Source organism: Diabrotica virgifera, chromosome 2, assembly GCF_917563875.1.
Source record: "Diabrotica virgifera virgifera chromosome 2, PGI_DIABVI_V3a".
In the NCBI taxonomy this organism is placed as follows: domain Eukaryota; kingdom Metazoa; phylum Arthropoda; class Insecta; order Coleoptera; family Chrysomelidae; genus Diabrotica; species Diabrotica virgifera.
In genome coordinates this window covers 118,700,033-118,722,869 of record NC_065444.1, presented here as the reverse complement: position 1 = coordinate 118,722,869, position 22,837 = coordinate 118,700,033, and the positions used below count along the sequence as shown (strand labels likewise).

The following is a 22,837-nucleotide window of genomic DNA, read 5'->3' as shown; positions in this document are numbered from 1 at the left end:
AAAAGTTTTAATTGTGGAACAGGTTAAAAATTTGGAACGGTCAGACCAAGAAAACCGCACATTTAGTTTGTCCGACAGAACAGACTTAAACTCTCCGAACAGAGGTTAAACTCTCATGCAAAAATCAGACTGCTATTTATCACCTATCATAATTCCTGTCATTTGACATATTCTACATGTTCCACTCATTAAAACGCCCATTTGGTGATAAATAGCAGTCTGATTTTTGCATGAGAGTTTAATCTCTGTTCGGAGAGTTTAAGTCTGTTCTGTCGGACAAAATACACGTGCCGTTTTCGTGGTCTGACCGTTCCAAATTTTTAACCTGTTCCACAATTAAAACTTCACCTGTTCCAGTGTTCCCATATATCAAAGTTTGTCAGACTAGACACCCTTAATCTATTAACAAATTTTCAGCTTGCTATTAATCAACTTTTTTTTCAAACGCGGGATCCAGACCTAACAGTACATCGTCCTTTTTGGAAGATGATTACAATAGTCTTAAAAATGGTCTTAAACTGATTCGTTTGAGCAAGTTTACCACTTTCTGAAAAATTTTAGAGTGCAAGTTGGACACGTTTCCGCGTCCCTCGTCATTAACATATTTAAGTTGTCGGACTAACGAAACGCGGCTGTAAAATTGTAGGACAAGAGATTGACAGCCTTTATTAATTAAATGTAAGTACTTTAAATATTAGTGTAGTGTTTTTAAATAAAAGTGTAAGCACAGTAAATATTTTATGTTTCTTTTTTGAGAATAAACTAAAATTTTGCCATTATAAATGCGCTACCTTCAGATTAGTTCAGATTCAATATTCATGCTTAAGTCTCAGAAAGACATTTTAAAAATATGAACCACCTAGAAAGCCATTACAGCATAGAATAATTTAGATTTATACCTTTTTCATCTATTAGTCACTCAGCATAATCCGAACAACTGCACTTATATTTATTACACCTATAAAGTTCATGGTTAATCTTCCGTAATTTCCGTTTAAATTACATTGACTAAAATTATAGATTATCTCCGAATGTAATATTAGCACTACATTTAAACTTAATTCCCTTAATTTACGATTTCACATTTGTAACAGGAAAATGTCCTTTATTGCTCATAAAAAAGTGGCGCAGCCAATAGGATGAACTTGTAATAGCATTTAACAATATTCGCTGTAAATAGTTAGAAGCGCGTATTCAAATGATCGTAGTCTGCTTTAAATGGAATAAAATACTTTTATCGTTTAACTACTACTTTCTGCTGAATCAGTAGAGAGCTTTTCATTTAATAATCCAAATTAGCTTTAGGTTTTACGGTTAATGTTTGCATTACTTTTAGTTTAATAGAATGAATGGATAAATGGGATAAATTTAACATACGCAAAAAGTAAAGTGCTCTGTTAAAAGTAAAAAAGCTTAAACATACTATTATCCGTTTTCATATATCCTAATATTAAATTTTAAAGATAAACCCCTTTTTTGCTTAAATTAATTTTTATTGGACATCACAGCCAATAACTAATAATAAAGCAGGAAAAGAATGTACATAATGTACGAGCAGGACGCGGTAGCAGGTACTAAATTATAATAATTTAGTAGTCCTAGTGTAGAGGCCTCGTAGCCCAGGTGGGATCTGTCAAAAAGCAAACGATAATGGACATTTTTCATGAGAGTTTATTTTTTGCTGGAATCACTTCAGGATGCACCTTGCATCAATTATCACATTTTCCACAAAATCCAAACAGACGTGAATCCGAAAAAGTCCCCAGGGTTCGACTTAACCACTGCAAGAATTCTAAAAGGACTTCCCAAGAAAGGAGTGCAATATTTGACACAGATTTTTAACGCAATCTTAAGAACTGGTTACTATCCCCTTTTGTAGAAAGTGGCACAAATCATCTTAATGCTCAAACCAGGCAAGCCTGTAGAAGAAGTTAAGTCCTGTAAGACCTATTAGTCGACTTTCAGTGATGTCAAAGGTTTTTGAAAAACTTTTACTAGACAGATTACAGCCAATCCTCGTGGAAAAGCAGCTAATACCCAACCATCAGTTTGGATTTAGACAACAACATGCTACCACCGAGCAAATTCACCGGGTCTGCAACTCCATAAACAAAGCCTTAGAAGATAAGCAATACTGTTCTGCAGCCTTTTTGGATGTCTCGCAGGCTTTGGAAAAAGTCTGGCACACTGGCCTGCTATACAAAATGAGAAAAATCCTTCCTCTCAACTATTTTCTAATCCTCAAGTCCTATCTCTCCGACCGCCATTTCCCTGTAAAAGTAAAAGATCAGTGCACTAACTTATATCCAATCAAAGCTGGAGTACATCAGGATAGTGTCCTTGGACCAGTTCTCTACTTACTCTACACAGCAGATCTTCCTACAAACCAAAATATCATCACAGCCCCATAATATGCAGATGACACAGCAATAATTGCAGCTCACTCAAACCCGTACATCGCCTCGCAACTGCTCCAGACAAATCTCGATAGAATAAAGATCTGGCTACAAACATGGCGAATTAAAGTAAACGAAAGCAAGTCAGTACATATAACGTTCACTAATCGAAAAGATACGTGCCCAACCGTCTCATTAAATAATCAAGTACTACAACAAAGGGATGATGTAAAATACCTAGGTATGCACTTGGACCGTAGATTAACGTGGAAGAAACACATATTCACGAAAAGAAACAGTTGGGTCTGAAACTCAATAAAATGGACTGACTGATAGGAAAAAGGTCACAACTGAGTTTGTACAATAAAATTTTAGTATACAAGGCAGTGATTAAGCCAATATGGAGCTATGGTATCCGACTTTGGGATCTGCTTCGAGATCCAATATAGACATCCTGGAGAGATTCCAATCGAAGACCTTCCGCATTATCACAAATGCACCGTGGTACATGCCCAATGAATTCATCAATCGTGATCTTCAAATGAAGACTGTCAAAAAAAAAATTGCCAGTTACGCCCAAAAATACAACATACGACTGCAAAACCACCCCAACAGGCTAGCGAAGAACCTAATGAGACCCCAGGCAAACAGAAGGCTAAAGCGTTACACTCCAAGCGACCTACCAGCAAGATTTTAAAGTTTCAAAAATATTTTATTTGAATGTCACTGGACAGTCTCCCGCAATTTTTAAATAATTTACTTATTGTAATCATCATTACAGATTGTAAATAAATGGGATGTTAAAAAAAACAAAAAAAAAAACAAAAAATATCGCAATATGCGCTAGTCGAAAACTTTGTGCTTAATTTTTTATTTAACAAAATCTGAAAAAATCGAAAATTTTTGCTTTTTGCACCCATATTTTTGCTATATATCGAGGGACTTTGCCTCCCCCCCCCCCCCAAAAAAAATTATACAAGGTAAAAGTTTCGTTTTTCAATTTTACAAAATATTTGACTAGCTAGAAATTGAAAATGTAATGTTTATTGTTTGAAAAATAGCACTAATTAGGAAAAAAGTACAAAAAACGTAGTTTCTTCTTTAAATATTTTTCCCCTTAGTCAAAATTTACAACCTTCATATTCAGCCTAAAACAACTCTAAAATACGACTTACCAGTGTGCCAGATTTTTTTAAAATTATTTAATAGTTCTTGAATAAAAATTCTGCAATCCAGGATTTGAAAAAAATTGCATATTTTCAAAATTATGCTGGACCAAATAGTAGATTTTTTTTAGATATAAAGAACGGTTCAATATTTCAAACGCACTTTGAAAAATTGAAATCGGCTGACTCGGAGAGTTTAGAAAAAAATTATGGTGGGGAGGGTAACCCCTTCGATCGCCAAGCAAAAAGTAAATCGGCTCAGCGCGCGGCGCCGGCGTGGCTACCCCACCACCACAACTTAAAAACGTTCCTAGACTCTCCTATAAAAATTACCAATTTCATATACATATATTTATAAAATATGTATACAAATTTTAGACTATTTAGAGTGCATATTGTAGGCCCAGCATAATTTTGTAATTTGCATTTTTTGCGTACATGGGATTCCAAAATGATTGTGCAAAAGCTATTAAATTGATCATAACGAAATTTGGCACACGTTTTAGTCGTATTATAGAATTTTTTTAGGCAGAAAAATGAAAAATTTATGTTATGTTAAGGGGTCGAAAAATTTTTAAAGAAGAAACTCCACTTTTTTGCATTTTCCCAATTATTGTTATTTTTCAAAAGGCAAACAATCAATTGTATATTTGTAGTAAACTACAAAAACGAAACTTTCACCTGCAATATTTTTTCTGAGCAACATCTCTCGAGTTATATGGAAAATATGAGCGCAAAAAGCAAAAACTTTCGATTTATTTTCAGATTATGGTAAATAAAAAATTAAGCACCAAGGTTTCCTACTGGCACCTATCGTTATTATTGATACAAGTTACATTCTTTGATTCTAGCAAAAAATAGAATCCTGTGGAAATTGTCCAGTTCAAACCAGATCTCGCCAGGACTATAGTAATTCAGACTTAACGAATTAAAAATTGATTCGATTCATGATACCATGTACCATATAATACAGTATGGTGCAAATTAAAGGAATAAATTCGTTATTTCGTAAACGGCCGATTTTAAGAAAAAATCCCGAAGCACGTCGATTTTTATTTTTAAATTATAATATTTTGGCATATATGGTATTATAGTGACGTCATCCATCTGGGCGTGATGACGTAATCGATAATTTTCTTAAAGAGAATAGGGGTTGTATGCTAGCTCTTTTGAAAGGTTATTAAATTCATATTTAGTGATATAAACATTTGCATAATTATTGATACAAGGTGTCAAAAAAAATTTATTAAATTAAATTATTTGGCAAGAAAAAAAGAAGAATGTATGTAATTTATTTAATTCAAAATACATTTTACTGCTGTCAGAAATCAGAAAAACATGTTTATTTCACAAATAAACATTGCTTTTCGCTTAAATTTAATGGTCACACTTCTGAGCCAGGCAGGTGGCTTGTGGGAGCTGGCTTGAACATTTAATTTAATCAAAAAGCAATGTTTATTTGTGAAATAAACATTTTGTTCTGTTTTCGGGTAACAGTAAAATGTATTTTGAATTAAATAAATTATATACATTCTTCTTTTTTCTTGTTAAATAATTTAATTAAACATTTTTTGGACACCCTGTATAAATAATTATGTAAAGGTTTATATTACTGAATAGAGAATTGAATAACCTTTCAAATGAATTAGTACACGATCCCTATTCCTATTTTAAAAAATGATCTATTACGTCATCACGCCCATATAAATGACGCCATTAGTATGACATATATGGCAAAATATCATACTTTAAAAATAAAAATCGACCTATTTCGGGATTTTTACTTAAAGTCGCCCGTTTACGAAATAACGAATTTATTCCTTTCATTTGCACCATACTGTATATACAGAGTGTCCAGAAACTCTACCGACAAACGAAGACAGGAGATTCCTCAGATAATTTTAAGATGTTTTAACCCTATTCACCTAGTCCGAAAATGCTTCCTAAGGGAACTAGAGCTCTTTGAAGATGGCGTCTTGTAATTAGTTTTTCTTAAGGTGATACAGTAGCGATCAACAGGTAGCCAAAACGCGTTCCAAGATTGCAAGTATGACCCGTACTAGAAATTCGCTATCAATAAAATCGATTTATCTCTGAAATATAAATAAACATACCAGTTTTCGGATTTCTAAATAATTTTTTTTTAATTTCTTTTTGGAAATTAAAAAAAAGAATAATTTTCAAATCGATTTTTCTAGAAAATATATATCCTGTCGACCTAAAACAGGAGTACCTTTTAGTTGTAGAATACCTCACAATTTAATAATCCAGAGTAAAAAATGCTTAAAAATGAAAGATAAAAAAGGTATGCAATAAAATAACTGTTGCCCTACCCAAAACGGACGCCTATGACAGGTACTAGAAATTCGCAATGCATGGAGTCGATTTATCTCTGAAAGATAAATATGTGCACCAATTTTAGTTTTTCTCAATAGAAGCGTTCTGGAGTTATTTAAGAAAAACTAATTACAAGACGTCATCTTAAAAGAGCTCTAGCTCCCTTAGGAAGCATTTTCGGACTAGGTGAATTGGGTTCAAACATCTTAAAATTATCTGAGGAATATCCTGTCTTCGTTTGTCGGTAGAGTTTCTGGACACCCTGTATATACCTCACTCGTCAGTTTTGTGGTATTTTTAAGAATATCCAAATGTGCCTGGTTTAAAATTAGAGGTATATTATTTGTCAATACATTATTTCAGAATCTCTTATCTTAAGCTTATTACAAAGTAACTTGTATTTGAGTGGTTTCGATAGATAAATTTATTGAATAGCAGGTGTAATGATTAAACGTACAATAGATTACCATTTTCTACCTGTGCTTGCTGGAAACTTAACAACACCACTCAAATACAAATGACTTTGTAATAAGCTTAAGAAAAGGTTTCTGCAGTAATTTGTTGGCAACTGTAAAAGTGTACGTAAAACCGAGACAAAGAATTTGAGCGATAACAAATATTTATATTACTAATGATTACACTTATGTGGTAAAATATTAGGATTACTTACCCTCAATCTGTTTTCCCGCTGCAGCCATCGCCGCAGCATTTATTGTAGCATTACTAATTAACGATCCGTAAGACGACAAATCCGACGTCGTAAGCGCCGTTGGATGCAAACTCGCGTTAAGCGTCCTTTCAACCCCCGCACCCTTTCCCAACAAATTAGCCATGAAGGGCGCTGTAGCCGCGGTAGCCGGTTGCGACATGGCCGCCAAGGTCACCAGATTTTGTACCCCGATGGGTGCTAAAAGGTTTTCAGTCCCACTAAGGAATTGCTGTTGCAACAAGCCGGCTCCTCCCATCGCTTGAAGAAGCTGTAGCGACGTTGCTTCGGTGGGTAGAACGGGGGAGAATTGCTGAGGTGGTGAAGCTAACGTTGGTGCTGCTAAGGCATTCCAGACATTGGCTTGCATCTGTTGTTGCCGTTTCAGTTCTTTTTCTTTTTGCGTATCGGCGAATTTGACTACTAAAGGCGCTGAACAGCCTTCCATCGTTTGTGATTGATGAAGGCCTATAAATAAAACATTATATTAATTAAGCCTCTGGCAATAGTAAAGAAAGAGTTATTTACGTATTTTGGGCCTAAAATAGGAGTTTATGGACCGTGACGTGTAAGTAAGAGCCCGAGCCGATAGGCGAGGGCTATTAACACGTAAGGTCCATAAACGCTGTTTACGCCCGAAATACATACACATTTTTATACACTACTGCTTCAATGATTATTTATTAATAAAAATACAAAAATCCTTGCACGATCGTCTTAGTGATTATTTTTTAATGTTTTTTTTTTCTTTCCACCTTTTGCGAGGAATTTATTATAAATACCGTTTCAAAAGTTGCATGAACTTTATAGCTCAATTTATTAAAACTCATCCTGTATATCAATTCACCGAATCATTTGTATTGGTTAGTTAATAAAAATGTCATATTGAAAGAAATGTGTGTAAGAAATAATAATATGATCGAACAGCAATCTCTATAGCTATGTTCGCGTTACCCTAGCAACAAATTAAATATAGACGAAGCAACGAAGCACTAAAAAGCCCAAAACCTAGGAATTTTGTGCAGTAAGATAAATCGTCATGGAACTTTTTGCATTCGATTAGAGAGAGTGTCAGGCAACTTTGTGAACTAAACTCATCTAGGGCAAAAAATTTTGTGCATAAGAAAATGCATTTTAAAAGTGCATCTCGAAGAGGTGAAAATGAAAAATTTAGAACTTGGGAAATATTGACGGAAATGAGTTGAATTTTTATACTCGGGGGTTTTGGGGATCGCTGAGCACGAATTTCATATCGGCGATGGTCTCCAAGGTACCTGGTGCCCACGGTGGAGCTCGTTGCCTAGAGTATTATGTTTTAATCATTAAAAATCAGTCAATATCCATTAGTCGGGGGAGGGGGGGAGGGGGGGTGTGGGGTCGCCGGCCACTAATTTATTGTTGGCGATGGCATCCAAGATAACTGGTGCCCAGGGTGGAACTCGTCGCCTAGAGTTTTTAGATATAATTATCCAAAATCAGCCAACAACTATTACCCTGCGGGTTTTGGGGGTCGCTGAGTACGAATTTCATGTCGGCGATGGTCTCCAAGGTACCTGGTGCCCAGTATGGAACTCGTCGCCTGGAGTTTTATCTAATAATAATAAAAATCAGTCAATATCCATTACACAGCGGTTTTTGGGGTCGCTGACCACGAATTTAATGTCGGCGATGGTCTCCAAGATACCTGGTGCCTAAAGTGGAACTCGTCGCCAGGAGTTTTTAGTTATAATTATTCAAAATTGGTCAAAAACTATTACCCTGGTGGTTTTGAGGGTCCCTGAGTACGAATTTCATGTCGGCGATGGTGCCCAAGGTACCTGGTGCCAATGGTTGGAACTCGTTGCCTAGCGTTTTATGTTATAACCATTCAAAATCAGTCAATAACCTTTACTCGGGGGGTTTTTGGAATCGCTAAACAGAATTTAATGTTGGCGGTGGTCTCCAAGTTACCTGGTTCCCAGAGTGCAACTCGTCGCCTGGAGTTTTATGTCATAATTATTCAAAATCAGTGAAAAAACATTAATCTGGGGTTTTGGGGGTCGCTTAGTACGAATTTCATGTCGGCGATGGTCTCTAAGTTACCTGGTGCCCAGGGTGAAACTCGTCGCCTGGAGCATTGTGTTGTAACCATTCAAAACCAGTCAATAACCATTACTCGGGGGGTTAGAACCTAGAGTTCCACCCTAGGCACCAGGTACAAAGTACCTGGTGCCTAGGGTGGAACTCGTCGCGTGCAGTTTTATGTTATATTCATTCAATATCAGTCAATATACATTAATTCGGTGTTTTGAGGATCGCTAATTATATTTTTCATTAATAATTTTTCTTAAAACACTTTTATATTATATCCTAAAAAATTACCTATTTCAAAATTATTTTAAAATTTTGTCGCTTTTAAAGCAGTTGTCGTTAAATTTTGACACTAATGACATTTATGAAATTTTGACATAATTGCATTTCAAGGGTAATTAAGTTATGTCAGCGATTTTTTGTGTTTTCTGCGGTATTATTTTAATTTTTAGATTTCTAGTCTGCTTGCATATAAAAAAACACTGGTTTTTAGAACTCTTTAGCGACGTATTAGTATAATATAATGTTGATGGATTACTGTCGAAGGCCGATATGATCAACCAAAAAAGAAGATGTATATTTCGTGATTTTTTTATTGACTTTCTTGGGTGTGAATCTGTCTTTTTATTTTACTGCTCCTGGTTTGATTACTACTCCAGAGTAATGGTTATTGACTGATTTTGAATGATTATAACATAAAACTCCAGGCGACGAGTTCCACCCTCGGCACCAGGTATCTTGGAGACCATCGCCACCACTAAATTCGTGGCCGGCGACCCCAAAAACCCCCCGAGTAATGGATATTGACTGATTTTTAATGATTATAACGTAAAACTCTAGACGGCGAGTTCCACCGTGGGCACCAGGTACCTTGGAGACCATCGCCGATATGAAATTCGTGCTCAGCGATCCCCAAAACACCCGATTATAAAAATTCAACTCATTTCCATCAATATTGTCCGAGTTCTAAATTTTCCATTTTCACCTCTTCGAGATGCACTTTTAAAATGCATTTTCTTATGCACAAAAATTTTTGCCCTAGATGAATTTAGTTCACAAAGTTGCCTGATACTCTCTCTAATCGAATGCAAAAAGTTGCATGACGATTCATCTTACTGCACAAAATTCCTAGGTTTAATGCTTCGTTGCTTCGTCTAATAAGTCAAGAATAGTAAGTCACCATTATTTATCGTATTGAAAGTTTCATAACAAATTTTTTAAGAAGTCCTTTTATAATAGAAGTGACGATGAAACATTTTCTGGAACACCACCGGAAATTTTTAAAGCAGCAGAAGATGCAAAATTAAGTTTACTACCCGCTAAATCTAGGAAAATATACGATAAGGTCTACGATGAATTTGTTAGTTGGTGCAAATTGCAGAATGTTAAAGAGCGTAATTATACAGCAAATGTATTTCTTGCATATTTTCTGGAGAAGTCTAAATGCCGTAAGCCGTCGTCTCTATGGTCATATTATTCGATGTTAAAAGTAACTGTAAATTTCCACAATAATGTAAACATCTAAATATTCAAGATTGATAATGATAACATTCCTAAAACGGAGATCATATTGTTATAAACCGAAGAAATCTAAAATTCTAACCAGAGAAGAAATATAATCGTTTTTGGTAAATACTCCAGATAATTTATATCTCATAATAAAAGTAAGTTACTTGCTATTTTTTTATATTTCAGACTCTTATTTTAATTGAGTATTTATTGTAGGTTGCACTAATTTTTGGTATTTGTGGGGCATGCCGTCGCGAGGAATTAGCCAATATTTCAATAGACGATATTCAAGATTAAAAACAACTTTGCTGGTAACCATTCGAGCATCTAAATCCAAAATTGATCGTATTTTTAGTGTAATTGGCAAAGATCAGATATCACCAAGTTATCTCGACTTATATAGAAAATATGCTGCACTACGTACTACAAATATCAACCACCGACGTTTTTTTGTATATTACAATAATGGAAGATGTTCCAGTCAGGTCGTTGGAAAGAATACGTTGTCGTTTGGTCAAATTCCTTGTAAAATAGCGACTTTATTTAAAATTACCTACTCCAAAAGATTACACGGGCCATTGCTTTAGACAATCCTCAGCAACTTTGCTGGTTAACGCAGGTGAGGATATCCTTAACATAAAATGACATGCTGGTTGGAATTCTACATCAGTAGAGGAAGGATCTATTGAAGATTCCGTGTCAGATTAAATGAAAATGCCCAAAAAAGTGTCAATGCTGATATGCCATCTACAATTTGCTCAGATTGCAGTCCAAATTTATATGCTGATTCTTTTGGGCATGCACCTTCCACAAATCATACGGAGTTATTGGAAGTTCATAGCAACTTACAACAGAGCAAAGTAGCAAATCCTAACATTACTATAAATAATTGTTCAAATTGTGTTATAAATATAAAATTATAGATGTAGGAAACTTATGTTTGATTGCTAAAGTTATAGTTCCTTTATTAAAATAAAATACAATAAATAAAAACTTTGTGTTTCACTAACCACACCCCTCATCTAACATTACCGTCCGGCGGGCGATAAAGAAGCCCACGGGCGCTAAAGTGGCACTTTACGCCCGCCAAATGTATACATAATATGGACTTTACCGCCCGGTCCGGTCGTGCATAAATGTCGTGCATTAAAAATTTTGCAATAAGTTTGCATGCTAGTGTGTTTTAAATTATTAGAACAATAATTTCTTAGAATAACGTTCCTTAAGTTAACTAGGATTACTACTCTACAAATGTAGAAATATATCTACTTATCGAGATTAAAAATAACTGGGCTTGGAAAAGAAGGCGAAAGACAAGTGAAATTGTATATAATCGAAAGAAATCGTCCTTCTTCTTAATGCGCCTCTCCGTGACGAATGTTGGCGATCACCATCGCAATCTTTATCATATCTGCAGCAGCGCGGAAAAACTTTAAGAGATGTTGTGTTGAACCAGGTTCTGAGGTTCTTTAGTCAGGATGTATTTCTTCTTCCTGGACCTCGCTTTCCAAATATTTTTTTTGCAGGATAGATTGTAGGAATATATCTCTGGATTCATTTCGCATAATATGTCTAAATTATCAATTGTATCTTTCGAGATATGATGGTGATCTGTACTTCTTCATTTTTCTAAGGACCTCCTCATTTGTGACTCGGTTAGTCCATAGGATTTTAAGTATTCTTCGATATAGCCACATCTCCAATGCTTCCAAATTATTACACATATCGTTGTTCAAGGTTCATGATTCAACATCATAGAAAAGAACAGAGAAGTCGTAGCATCGCAGCATTCTTTCTTTCAACCGTCTCCCATCCGGTGTTAAAGGTAGATCTAGCTTTTCCGATGCGCGCACTAATAGGGCAGTCAGTGAGGGTATTTGGCTCCGACTTCCATCCTACTACATCGAATTGCTTGATATGTTCACAGTAAGTAGGAAATAGCTCAAGAAACAAAGTCTACCCTATGCCGATGTGAGCTTTTATCTTGGGGGTGGTTCCAACCCCTTCTCGGGGGCGAAAAATATTTTGGTTAAAATAGCCACGGAAAAGGCTAGAGAACCTAATTTTAAGCAAAAACTGCTCTATGATTTTTTTTAAAACTCAATACTTTTTGAGTTATTCGTGGTTGAAAATTAACCATTTTCATTGAAAAATGACACCTTTTCGGACGGATTTTTGCGAATACCTTAAAAACTGTGCATCTAACAAAAAAACTATATAAAACATTTCTGTAGGTTATAAAAAACAAAGAGATCCGTTCCTTCATGAATCTTCTAGTTAAAATACAAAGAGGGATGTGATAGGTAAGAAGAGTTTGTTTTTTATTACTGCATGCTCAAATCGGTGTATTCAACTTGAAATAACAGAGAAACTGTCAATTTTAGGTGTATAATGATACTAATAACTTTTGTAGTGCTTGAAAAGACCTTTAAAATGACCAATACTGATTGTCGATTACGTGCAAATTAAGCGAGATATTCTGCAAAAAAGTTAATGACTAATATATTTTAAGAAGAAATGAGAAGTATATTTAACCCCTCATCCATCAAAATTTAAAGACATCGTTTTCCTTCTACAATACTTTTTACTATAGTGTTATTTCTATGTTCAAAAAGTTGGCCTGGACTAAACTTAATGGTTTTTGAAAAAAATAAGGTTTTTGAATCAAATTAAAGAGCGCATTTTTAAATTTTCTTAAAAATCTTCATTTTCCTCCATGTAACTCGAAAAAGATAAAAGATACGAAAAAAAGATACCACACAGAAATGTAGGGCTTTTGCAGATAAAAATTTCCTTTTTATTTTTCATTACTGTATCTCTTATCATTTGCAAGATACATGGAGAAAAATATTTTTAAGAAAATTTAAAAATGCGCTCTAAAATTTAATCCTTTTTTCAAAAACCACTCATTTTTAACCCGTCCAACTTTTTGAACATAGAAATAACACTATAATAAAAGGTATTGTAGAAGGAAAACCATGCATTTACATTTTAGTGGATGGGGGTTAAAATTACTTCTCATTTTTTCTTAAAATTCATTAGTTATCAATTTTGTTTGCAGCATATCTCGCTTAGTTTTAATGTAATGGTCCTTTAATATATCTCATTTTAAAGGTATTTTCAAGCGCTATAAAAGGTATTAGTAGCATTGTACACCTAAAATCGACCGTTTGTCTGTTATTTCAAGTTGAATACACCAATTTGAGAATGTACCAAAAAACAAACTATTTTCACCTACCATAATATCTCGTTTTGTGTTATAACTAGAAGATTTTTGAAGGCGTGTCTCTTTGTTTTTTTATAACCTACAAAAATGATAAATTTAGTTTTTTAGTTAGATGCATAGTTTTTAAGGTATTCGCAAAAAACCCTTCGAAAAGGTAGTATTGTTTCAATGAAAATGGAAAATTTTCAACCACGAATATCTCAAAAAGTATTGAGTTTTCCAAAAAAAATTATAGAACAGTTTTTGCTTAGAATTAGGTTCTCTAGCGAATTACGTGGTAATTTTAACCAGCAAATTTTCCACCTTTACGAAGGGGTGGGAACCACCCTCAAGATAAAAGCACACATCGGCATAGGGTAGACTTTGAATTAGGAGATAAGTAGAGCCTAGGCCCAAGATTTCATTAAAATCTATGCAGTAGGATAGAATTCGGAGGTAATATCCTCTTCTGGCTCCCATTGACTGCCCTATAATCTCTTGGTTGTTCCATTATTCATTTATTATGGGACCGAGATAACTGTACTGCGTCATTCTATATATTATAGGGGTTTGGTTGACAGAGAGTTGACCTTCTATTATCTTTTTCTAACTAATGATCATAAGCTCTGTCTCTTTACGTTTATATTGTCAATATTTTTGAGTGTAATACGATACGTCATTTTGTTCATAATGGCTTGTAGGTCTTCTAGGTTTCCCGCTAATAATATAAAATCATCTGCATATCTGATGATATTTAGCCGGTGCCCGTTTAATCAAATACCTTTTTTAATAGCATGCCAAGCTTAGATAAATATTATTTCACAGTAGAGATTGAAGATTAGAGGAGACAAAATACAGCCTTGCCTCACTCCTCGCATGATTTTCACATATTCGGTGTGTTCACCGTCAACTCTGAGGTTTTCAGTCTGATTCCAGTAAGGGTTTCGAATTATTTTCAGATCTTGGTTGTTAATTTCTGTTTCTTTAAAAAATGGACTGGAAATAAACCTAGAAGAGACCGAATACTTAACAACAGAACAAGAACCAGTGAGAAACTTGGAAATGGACGATGATAATAGGGAAATTAACGGCACTGAAAAATTCAAATATTTAGAATTCACACTCTCAAAGAATGGAAGCAAGAGATAACTAGTACATTAGCACAGACAAGCACGTGTATTAAACAAATGAACGGGTCACAATGGGATAGACAGATTACCAGAAATACAAAGAAGAGAATATATTATAACACCTTGGTACCTAGTATAATGACCTTTGGAGCAGAGAATTGGGTAGTAAACAAACGAAACAGGTCCAAAACTACAGCAACTGAAATGGAGTTCATGAGAAGAAGCTACAAAATGACAAGAATAGATCGCATTAAAAATGAGGAGATAAAACGAAGATTGGAAGTAGAACATGACATCATCAGCTACATCGAAGGCATATGCGGTCCTACTTCTGTTAGTATTTGCATCATCTTGGTGTGCCATGAGGCTTATCGTACGGTATTCTTCGCAGGTATGCTTCTTTTGGCTCCTGTTTTATTTAAGTGCAATAAACTCAGACTTTAGCCATTCTGTTGGTATTTCTATATGATTGTATAATATGTTATTGAGTATCTTTGTGATTATTGCTATTGATTCGTTGTCCACTAGTTTCGATAGTTCTGTTTGTATATTATCGGGTCCTACTGCTTTGCCATCTTTAAGCTGTGTTATTGCAGAATACATTTACTCCTTCTTCCAGCCCAAAGGTATTATCTCTTTGGTCTTTAAATAATTTCTCTAGGAATACTTTCCACGTTCTTATTTTATTCTGTTTGTCAAAGAGGATGCTTCCACAGAATCTAGGCGAAGCAATAAAGCACTAAAATCTCCCTCACCTCCAAAAAAAAGGACAAGACGGATCTTAATAATTATTTTTGCATTCGATTCGTGAATGCGCCACGAAACTTTGTGACCCCGAGCCATGATATAACATTGAAAAACTGCGTACAAAAAATGCATTCTTAAAGTGTATCTCAAATAGACAATAAAAAAAAATTCAGAACTCGTCAATTATCGGCGGAAATGAGTTCAATTTTGTTACCCTAAGGTTTTTGTGGTCGCTGAAAACGAATATGACGTCGTAAGTGATCTCCGGAGTACCTGGTGCCCAGGGTACCTACTGTTTACCTCGTCATTAAAATTCATTAAAAAATTAGTCAAAATCATTACACGTGTGGTTTTAGGATCACTAACGACGAATATGACATCGAAAGTGATCTACGAAGTACCTGCTGCCCAGGGTACCTGCTGTTTACCCCGTTTTGTGGAGTTTTCGGCAAAAAATTTATTAAGAAATTAGTCAAAAATCATTACTTAGGAGATTTTTGGGGTCCCACGAATATGATGGAATATCACGGAAGTGATCTCCGGAATATCTAGCGCCCAGGGTACCTCGTCTTCTGGAGTTTACGGCAAATTCATTAAAAAATTAGTCAAAAATCATCACTCGGGGGGTTTTGGGTCGCTGACGACGAATATGATATCGGAAGTAATCTACGGAATAACTGGTACACAGAGTACCTACTGTTTACCTCGTTTTCTAGAGTTCTTGGCAAATTTATTAAAAAATTAGTCAAAATTCATTATCTGGGAGTTCTTGGGGTCTCTGACGACGAATATGACATCGAAAGTGATCTCCGGAGTACCTGATGTCCAGGGTACCTACTGTTTACCTCGTCTTCCGAAATTTTCGGCAAATTCATTAAAAAAAAAGTCAAAAATGATTAGACGCGACATAAACAGTAGGTACCCTGGGCACCAGGTACTCCGGAGATCACTTTAGATGTCATATTCGTCATCAGCGACCCCAAAAACTCCCTGAGTAATGATTTTTGACTAATTTTTTAATGAATTTGCCGAAAATTCCCAAAGACGAGGTAAACAGTAGGTACCCTGGGCACCAGATATTTCTGAGATCACTCCCGATGTCATGTTCGTCGTTAGCGACCCCCCCAAAAGCCCCCCGACTAATGATTTTTGAATAGTTTTTTAAAAAATTTTTTGCTGAAAACTACACAAGACGAAGTAAACAATAGGGCACCAGGTACTCCGTAGATCACTTGCGTTGTCATATTCGTTGTTAGTGACCCTAAAAATCCCCAGAGTAATGATTTTGACTAATTTTTTAATGAATTTTAATGACGAGGTAAACAGTAGGTACCCTTGGCACCAGCTACCGGAGATCACTTACGACGTCATATTCGTTTTCAGCGACCCCAAAAACTCCAGAGTAACAAAATCAAACTCATTTTCGCCGACAATTGACGAATTCTGAATTTTTTTATTGTCTGTTTGAGATTCACTTTAAGAGTGCCTTTTTTGTATGCAGTTTTTCAATATTATATTATGGCTCGGGGTCACAAAGTTTCCTGGCGCATTCACGAATCGAATGTAAAAAGAATTATTAAGATCCGTTTTGTCCTTTTTTTTTTCGGAGATTCAGTGCTGTATCGCTTCGCCTAATCAGTTATATTTCCTTTCTGTCTCCGTCTTAATCCACCTGTGGGTTCTTTAACTTTATATTGTACATTGTGGCTATCGTACTTTTGTTGTAGAGTTTCAATTCCATCGCGTTTTTCCATCGCTTCTATTTCTCTCACTTCTCTAATTTGAAAGAAATAATTTTAGATTTTATCATTCATTAGTTTTAAAAAGAAACAAAATGAACTCAAATAAGGGAACCATGAGAATATTTACGATATATCCCACTGAACATCACGCAGTTGAAAACAAGCGCTGTGGTAGTTAATATTAAGACTTAAGACAAATATATAAATACGATAGAGCCTAAAAACTATGCTCTAAGATATGTTGGAAGTTAAATGACTGGCCTTTTGTCTTTGCCAGTGCCATTAACATTAAGCCAGAAAAGAAAAGAAGTTAAATTGACCCAAACAGACAAAACTGCATAAATGTAATTAGGCAAGCACACAACGCATAGGAAAGTTTCAAAGAGAAGGTATTCACGTGTTAAAACAATTTAAAGTTAAATAAATTTCCCACAGAAAACCCAACCTAAACAAAACAAATCGTTTAAAAATTAAATATACATAAACAAATTTGGAAAGCTTCCATAAACCGGCAAGGTCCAAGTCGTTAAACTAGAGCTCTTTTATATTACATTAAAATTTTACTTAGAATACCGCTCAATGCCCGTCATTAAAACCAGCAAAGAAAAAGTTGCGTCGAGAATATTTTGTGTGCCTAATATGTAACTTTCTTTTTTACGAGTTTTTTAAGTCGCTGAGCACCAACCCTGTAAGACGAGTTTTATTACGTATTTAAATATGCATTAGAGGGTGCACTTTTACTGCTACATCTTATAGCTGACTTTATTATTAAAGCCGAATCTTTGTGAATATTACAGCGTCTATACATTAATTGTAATTATTGAAGAAGCAATTACTACGAGCGATTTCCTCCTTTATAAAATTAATTATCAGTTTTTTATTCTTTTGTAAAATCTCTTATAAAAACTTTCTTTAGATATCATAAAATTAAGTGAAATTTATATCAACGACTAAAAATATATTCATAGTGAAATTTGATATAAAAGAATAAAGTCCTCAACCTGGCCATATTATGAGACATGACTCATTCTTCAGGGCAAGATATTTGGAAAGAAAGGACCAATAAGAAGAAGAATACCTTGGCTTCTCGGACTATTCCAAATAGCAGGCAGATAAAAAACTGTACTATCAAAGTATATGCAAAGAAAGTGAGAGATATGATCAGAATAATCAGCCGAGAGATCTATTTAGAAAAATGCGCGACTTAACAAGAGACTTCAAAACCAGAACTTGGGCCATTGAAGACAACACTGGAACTCTGAGAACAAACAGAGAAGATATAGCAGAGACATGGAGATCGTATTGCAGGGACCTATATAAAGATGATCAACGCCAAGAACCTGTTAATTAAATCTCTGACGAGGTAGAAGAAGAACCTGATATACTTGAAAATAAAGTAAGACTAGCGATCATTAAGTTCAAATATAATAAAGCACCAGGTCCAGATATGATAACAGCAGAAATGCTCAAAATACAGAAGAAACTGGCGAAAAATTATTTCATTTACTCTGTAACCAAATAAGCCATTCTAAACAATGGCCTGAGACTGGACAAAATCTACAATAACATCAATTCATAAAAAAGGCAGCTTCCATAAATGCGACAATTATAGAACTATTTCTCTTATATCACATGCCAGTAAAATAATGCTACATAATATACTCAATGAGAGACTAAAAACATTCATTCAAAGAGAAATTCCACAAGAGCAAACTGGATTTAACAAAGGTAAAGGTACTCGAGAACACCTGTTGAATATAAGACAGATATTCGAAAAATCTAGGGAATTCAATATTCCACAGTAATAGATTATCGTAAGACGTTCGACAGGGTCAAGTGGAGACACTTATGGCGAATACTAAAAGAAGTAGGCGTACTCCTCCAACACCTTATTTCGCTTATAACTTATAGCTGAATTATACGAACACAGTACTGGATCAGTTAAAGTGCTTGACACACTTTCAAACGAATTTCACCCAGAACGGGGTGTCAGACAGGGATGTATACTATCTCCACAAATATGCAATATATATGGAGAGCATATTATGAGAAGAGCACTTGAAGGATGGAAAAAAGGCATCTCAATAAATGGTCAAAAAATAAACAACCTACGTTTCGCAGATGACACAGACCTTCTTGCAAATATTCAAGCACAGCTGATTGATCTTTTACGACTGGTTGAAAACGAAAGTCAAATATTTGGTCTGCAATTAAACATATCAAAGACAAAGATCATGATAGTGGATAGACTACATAACAATCGTCCACTTCTTCTTCTTCAAGTCCGTCTCCTATCGGAGGTTGGAAATCATCAGAGCTATTCTTATTTTACTGGCGGCTGCCCTAAATAGGTCGATGGAACTGCAGCCGAACCATTCCCTCAGATTTCTTAACCAAGATATTCTCCACACATCATCATCCACACATAACCACAATTGATCAGTTTGAGGTTGTGAGCTCATACTTATATTTGGGATCATTAATCACAAACACAGGGTCGCTACATGAAGAAATAAAACGTAGATGTGATCTAGCAAAAGTCGCCACAGCAAAAATGACCACAATATGGAAGGACTGTCAAATTTCAAGAGCGTTAAAGATGAGGTTGATCAACTGCTTAATATTCCCAATACTGACCTACGGATGTGAATCTTGGACCCAGAGAAATTCGGAAAGAAGAAAGATAGACGCCACTGAAATGTTCTGTTGGAGACCAATGCTACGAATTCATTGGACCGACCATAGAACAAATAATTCAATTTTAAGAGAGCTAAAAGTTAGCCAACGATTCTCCAGTAAAGTCCATCTCCTACAATTAAAACACTTTGGACATGAAGATATGAGAGCAAAACACAGAAAACATGAAAAGACTCATTATACAAGGAAAGGTGAAAGGCCGAAGATCACGAGGAAGATCCCTAACAAAATGGATCGATTAAGTTACGGGAATATGCAAAAGACCTATGCATGAGTTAAAAGAAATAACCAGATACAGAGATCTTTGGAGACGGACAATACACGACATCACGTCGACCACTACACTCCCTCCGGGGGTCAGGATTGAAGAGAGAGAAGTTAGGATAGCCATGCCGATCGCCAACATCTAAAACGGATAGGCACCGTAAGAAGAATATCGTGATGCTCCTTCTTCACATTGTATCAATACGGATCATACGTTCGTCTTCCTCAATTGTTCATTGTACAGAGCCGTTTCATGTATAAAAAGAGTTATCACAAACGGTCTACTGAAAACATTGCAACAAGTAGAGGAAAATAATTTTGCAACCAAAGCTAGCTTCTTCTTCTTCTTCTTTAAGTACCGTCTCCTAATCAAAGGTTGGATATCATCATCACTATCTTTACTTTATCAACCGCTGCTTTGAAGAGTTCTATAGATCTGCATTTAAACCAGTCCCTTAAATTCTTCAACCATGACACTCCCCGTCTTCCTATACTCCTTCCGCCTCTTATCTTTTCCTGTAATATCAGTCTTAGCATTTCATATCGCTGTGACCTTATTACATGTCCCAGATATTGTAACATTCTAATTTTTATTGTGTTTATTATTGCGCATTCTTTGCCCATTTCTCGCAATACTTCCGTCTTCGTTTTCTTCTGTGTCCATGTCCATGCTATTCTAAGCATCTTTCTGTAATACCAGATTTCAAATGACTGTAGTTTCTTTATGTGTTCTTGCTTCAATATCCAGCTTTCAGGTCCATTTTGAAATATCGAGAACACGTAGCATCTCAAAGATCTTACTCTCAGTTCTAATCTAAGGTCTTTGTTGCAGAGAATTATTTTCATTTTTACAAACGCACTCCTTGCTATTTCTATCCTAGTCCTTATTTCTGTTGTTTGATCATTTTTCTCTAAAATCCAGGTCCCTAGGTATTTGTATTTATCAACCCTTTCTATCGGTATATTTCTCAAAAGTATGTTTGTTTTTATGTTTGTTTTCTTAGTAATTATCATGTATTTGGTCGATAAAGACCAAAGCTATCAACAAAAAACAAATAAAAAAAATTCAACCAAAATCAGACAAACACCGCGGGTTCAGAACACAACATGGAACAATCAGAGGTGATTTAGATCACCTCAAATGAAAGGTATTGTTCTGCTGCATTCCTGGACATTGGTCAGGCCTTCGATAAGGTATGGCATGCTGGTAACCTATTTAAGCTAAATAAAAACCTTCCCCATCCTTTCTACCAAATCCTAAAAAGCTATATTTCCAAACAACATTTCCTAGTCAAGCAGGAAAACGAATACGCAAGCCGCCTAAGGCCAATAAAAGCCAGAGGCCACAAGGAAGTATCCTGGGACCGATCTTGTACTTGCTCTATACTGCTGACCTACCGAAAATAACACAACAACGTGTGTAACTTTTGCTGATGACACCGCTGTACTAGCCTCTCACCATAATCTAATCACAGCGTCCATAACTCTTCAAAAAGACCTTGATAATATACAATGATGCTTAAAAAAATGAAAGATAAAGGCGAATGAGAGAAATCCACAAATGTAACTTTTACAATGAAAAAACAATCATGTCCATCTGCATTTTTAAATGAAATATAACTGCACAAACCTAAACTGTCAAGTATCTAGAAATCCACCTTGATAGGAGATTAACTTGGCAAAAGCATATTTTCGCAAAAGACAACAACTAAGAATAAAATCCCGAGAAATATACTGGATCATTAGATGTATATCTCAACGACCTCTTGAAACCGAACTACTGATATACATATAAATCTATATGAAAACCAGTGTGGACCTATGATGTACGACGCTTGAAGAGATTCAAAATAGTGGACCTAGCAAGAAGATTCGAATAATCTGTAATAACTAAACTTGTTTTAATTTAACTTATGTAAAGATAGATCACTGGATCTGCCTCTAAAGGTCAAATTTTAAATTTTGTCAAATAATTTACCTATTGTTCTTAGTTAAGGACAGATTGTAAATATGTATTTCAATAATTAAAAAAACTCATGGATGAGTAGGTACTTTTGGTGTAACATAAAAAATGAGTAAAATTTCGCTAACATTATAAAATAAAAGTTTTTTTGCTTTTTTTATTATTTATTTGCACGTTCCATATTACCCCACTACAATAAAAATTTTATTTAGAAAGGTTTTTCAGATATTATGAACATTTTGGTACCAAATTTGTCCGGATAGGCGCGAGTTATACGTTTGTTGAAAGATTTATAAGTTTTTTCACTCACCTTTGATAGCACTTAAGGCAGATTGTTTGGAGGCGAAGGTGACGAACGCGCAACCGCGAGAATTTCCCGCCGGATCTCTTAACACGGTGCACTCTTCGATTGTCCCGTATCCGTTGAAAAGGGCACGTACATCGTTTTCGCACAACTTTTTACTCAACATTCCAACGAATAATTTTCTTTCTGAAATAAAAAAAAACAATAATTATTCAAAATATATAATAAAATTATAATATTTCAGTATTAGAACATTAAGTATTGAAAATGTTAATGGACAATGTTAATGGACAGTCACAAAATTAAAGTCCTTAATTTGTAATCTCACATTAATCTTTACTTCATAATTCGACATCCCCATCGAACAAGGTTGTAACTCATTTTTAGCGATTTTACAGGAAAGGCAAAAAACGAAAACATGAATTTTTAAAAATTTGTAGCGAAATGATTAGAACCTTTTACACTATTGCGATGATATTTATAACATAATAAGGGATTTACTGTAAGATGTATATTTTATAATTTTATTAACTATTGAAAATCTTGAGTTTGATTGAGATAAAACCTCGAGGTTATACATGATTCTTCGCAGAAAAAGGTT

General features: G+C 35.0%; 1 protein-coding gene across 5 annotated transcripts in view; it reads right to left on the bottom strand.

Moving 5' to 3' along the window:
* LOC114330181 (CUGBP Elav-like family member 1) overlaps window positions 1–22,837 on the bottom strand; it is a 1,522,900-nt gene that overhangs the window by 171,570 nt on the left and 1,328,493 nt on the right. For all 5 annotated transcript variants that reach the window (XR_007696141.1, XR_007696140.1, XM_050642756.1 and 2 more), the window contains 2 exons: window positions 22,243–22,422; window positions 6,570–7,073 (listed from right to left, as the gene is read on the bottom strand). Coding sequence is in view for 3 of the 5 variants with exons in the window: in XM_050642756.1 (XP_050498713.1) it covers window positions 6,570–7,073; window positions 22,243–22,422 (684 nt within the window). In the remaining 2 variants the exon portion in view is untranslated. The remainder of the gene's footprint in view (window positions 1–6,569; window positions 7,074–22,242; window positions 22,423–22,837) is intronic.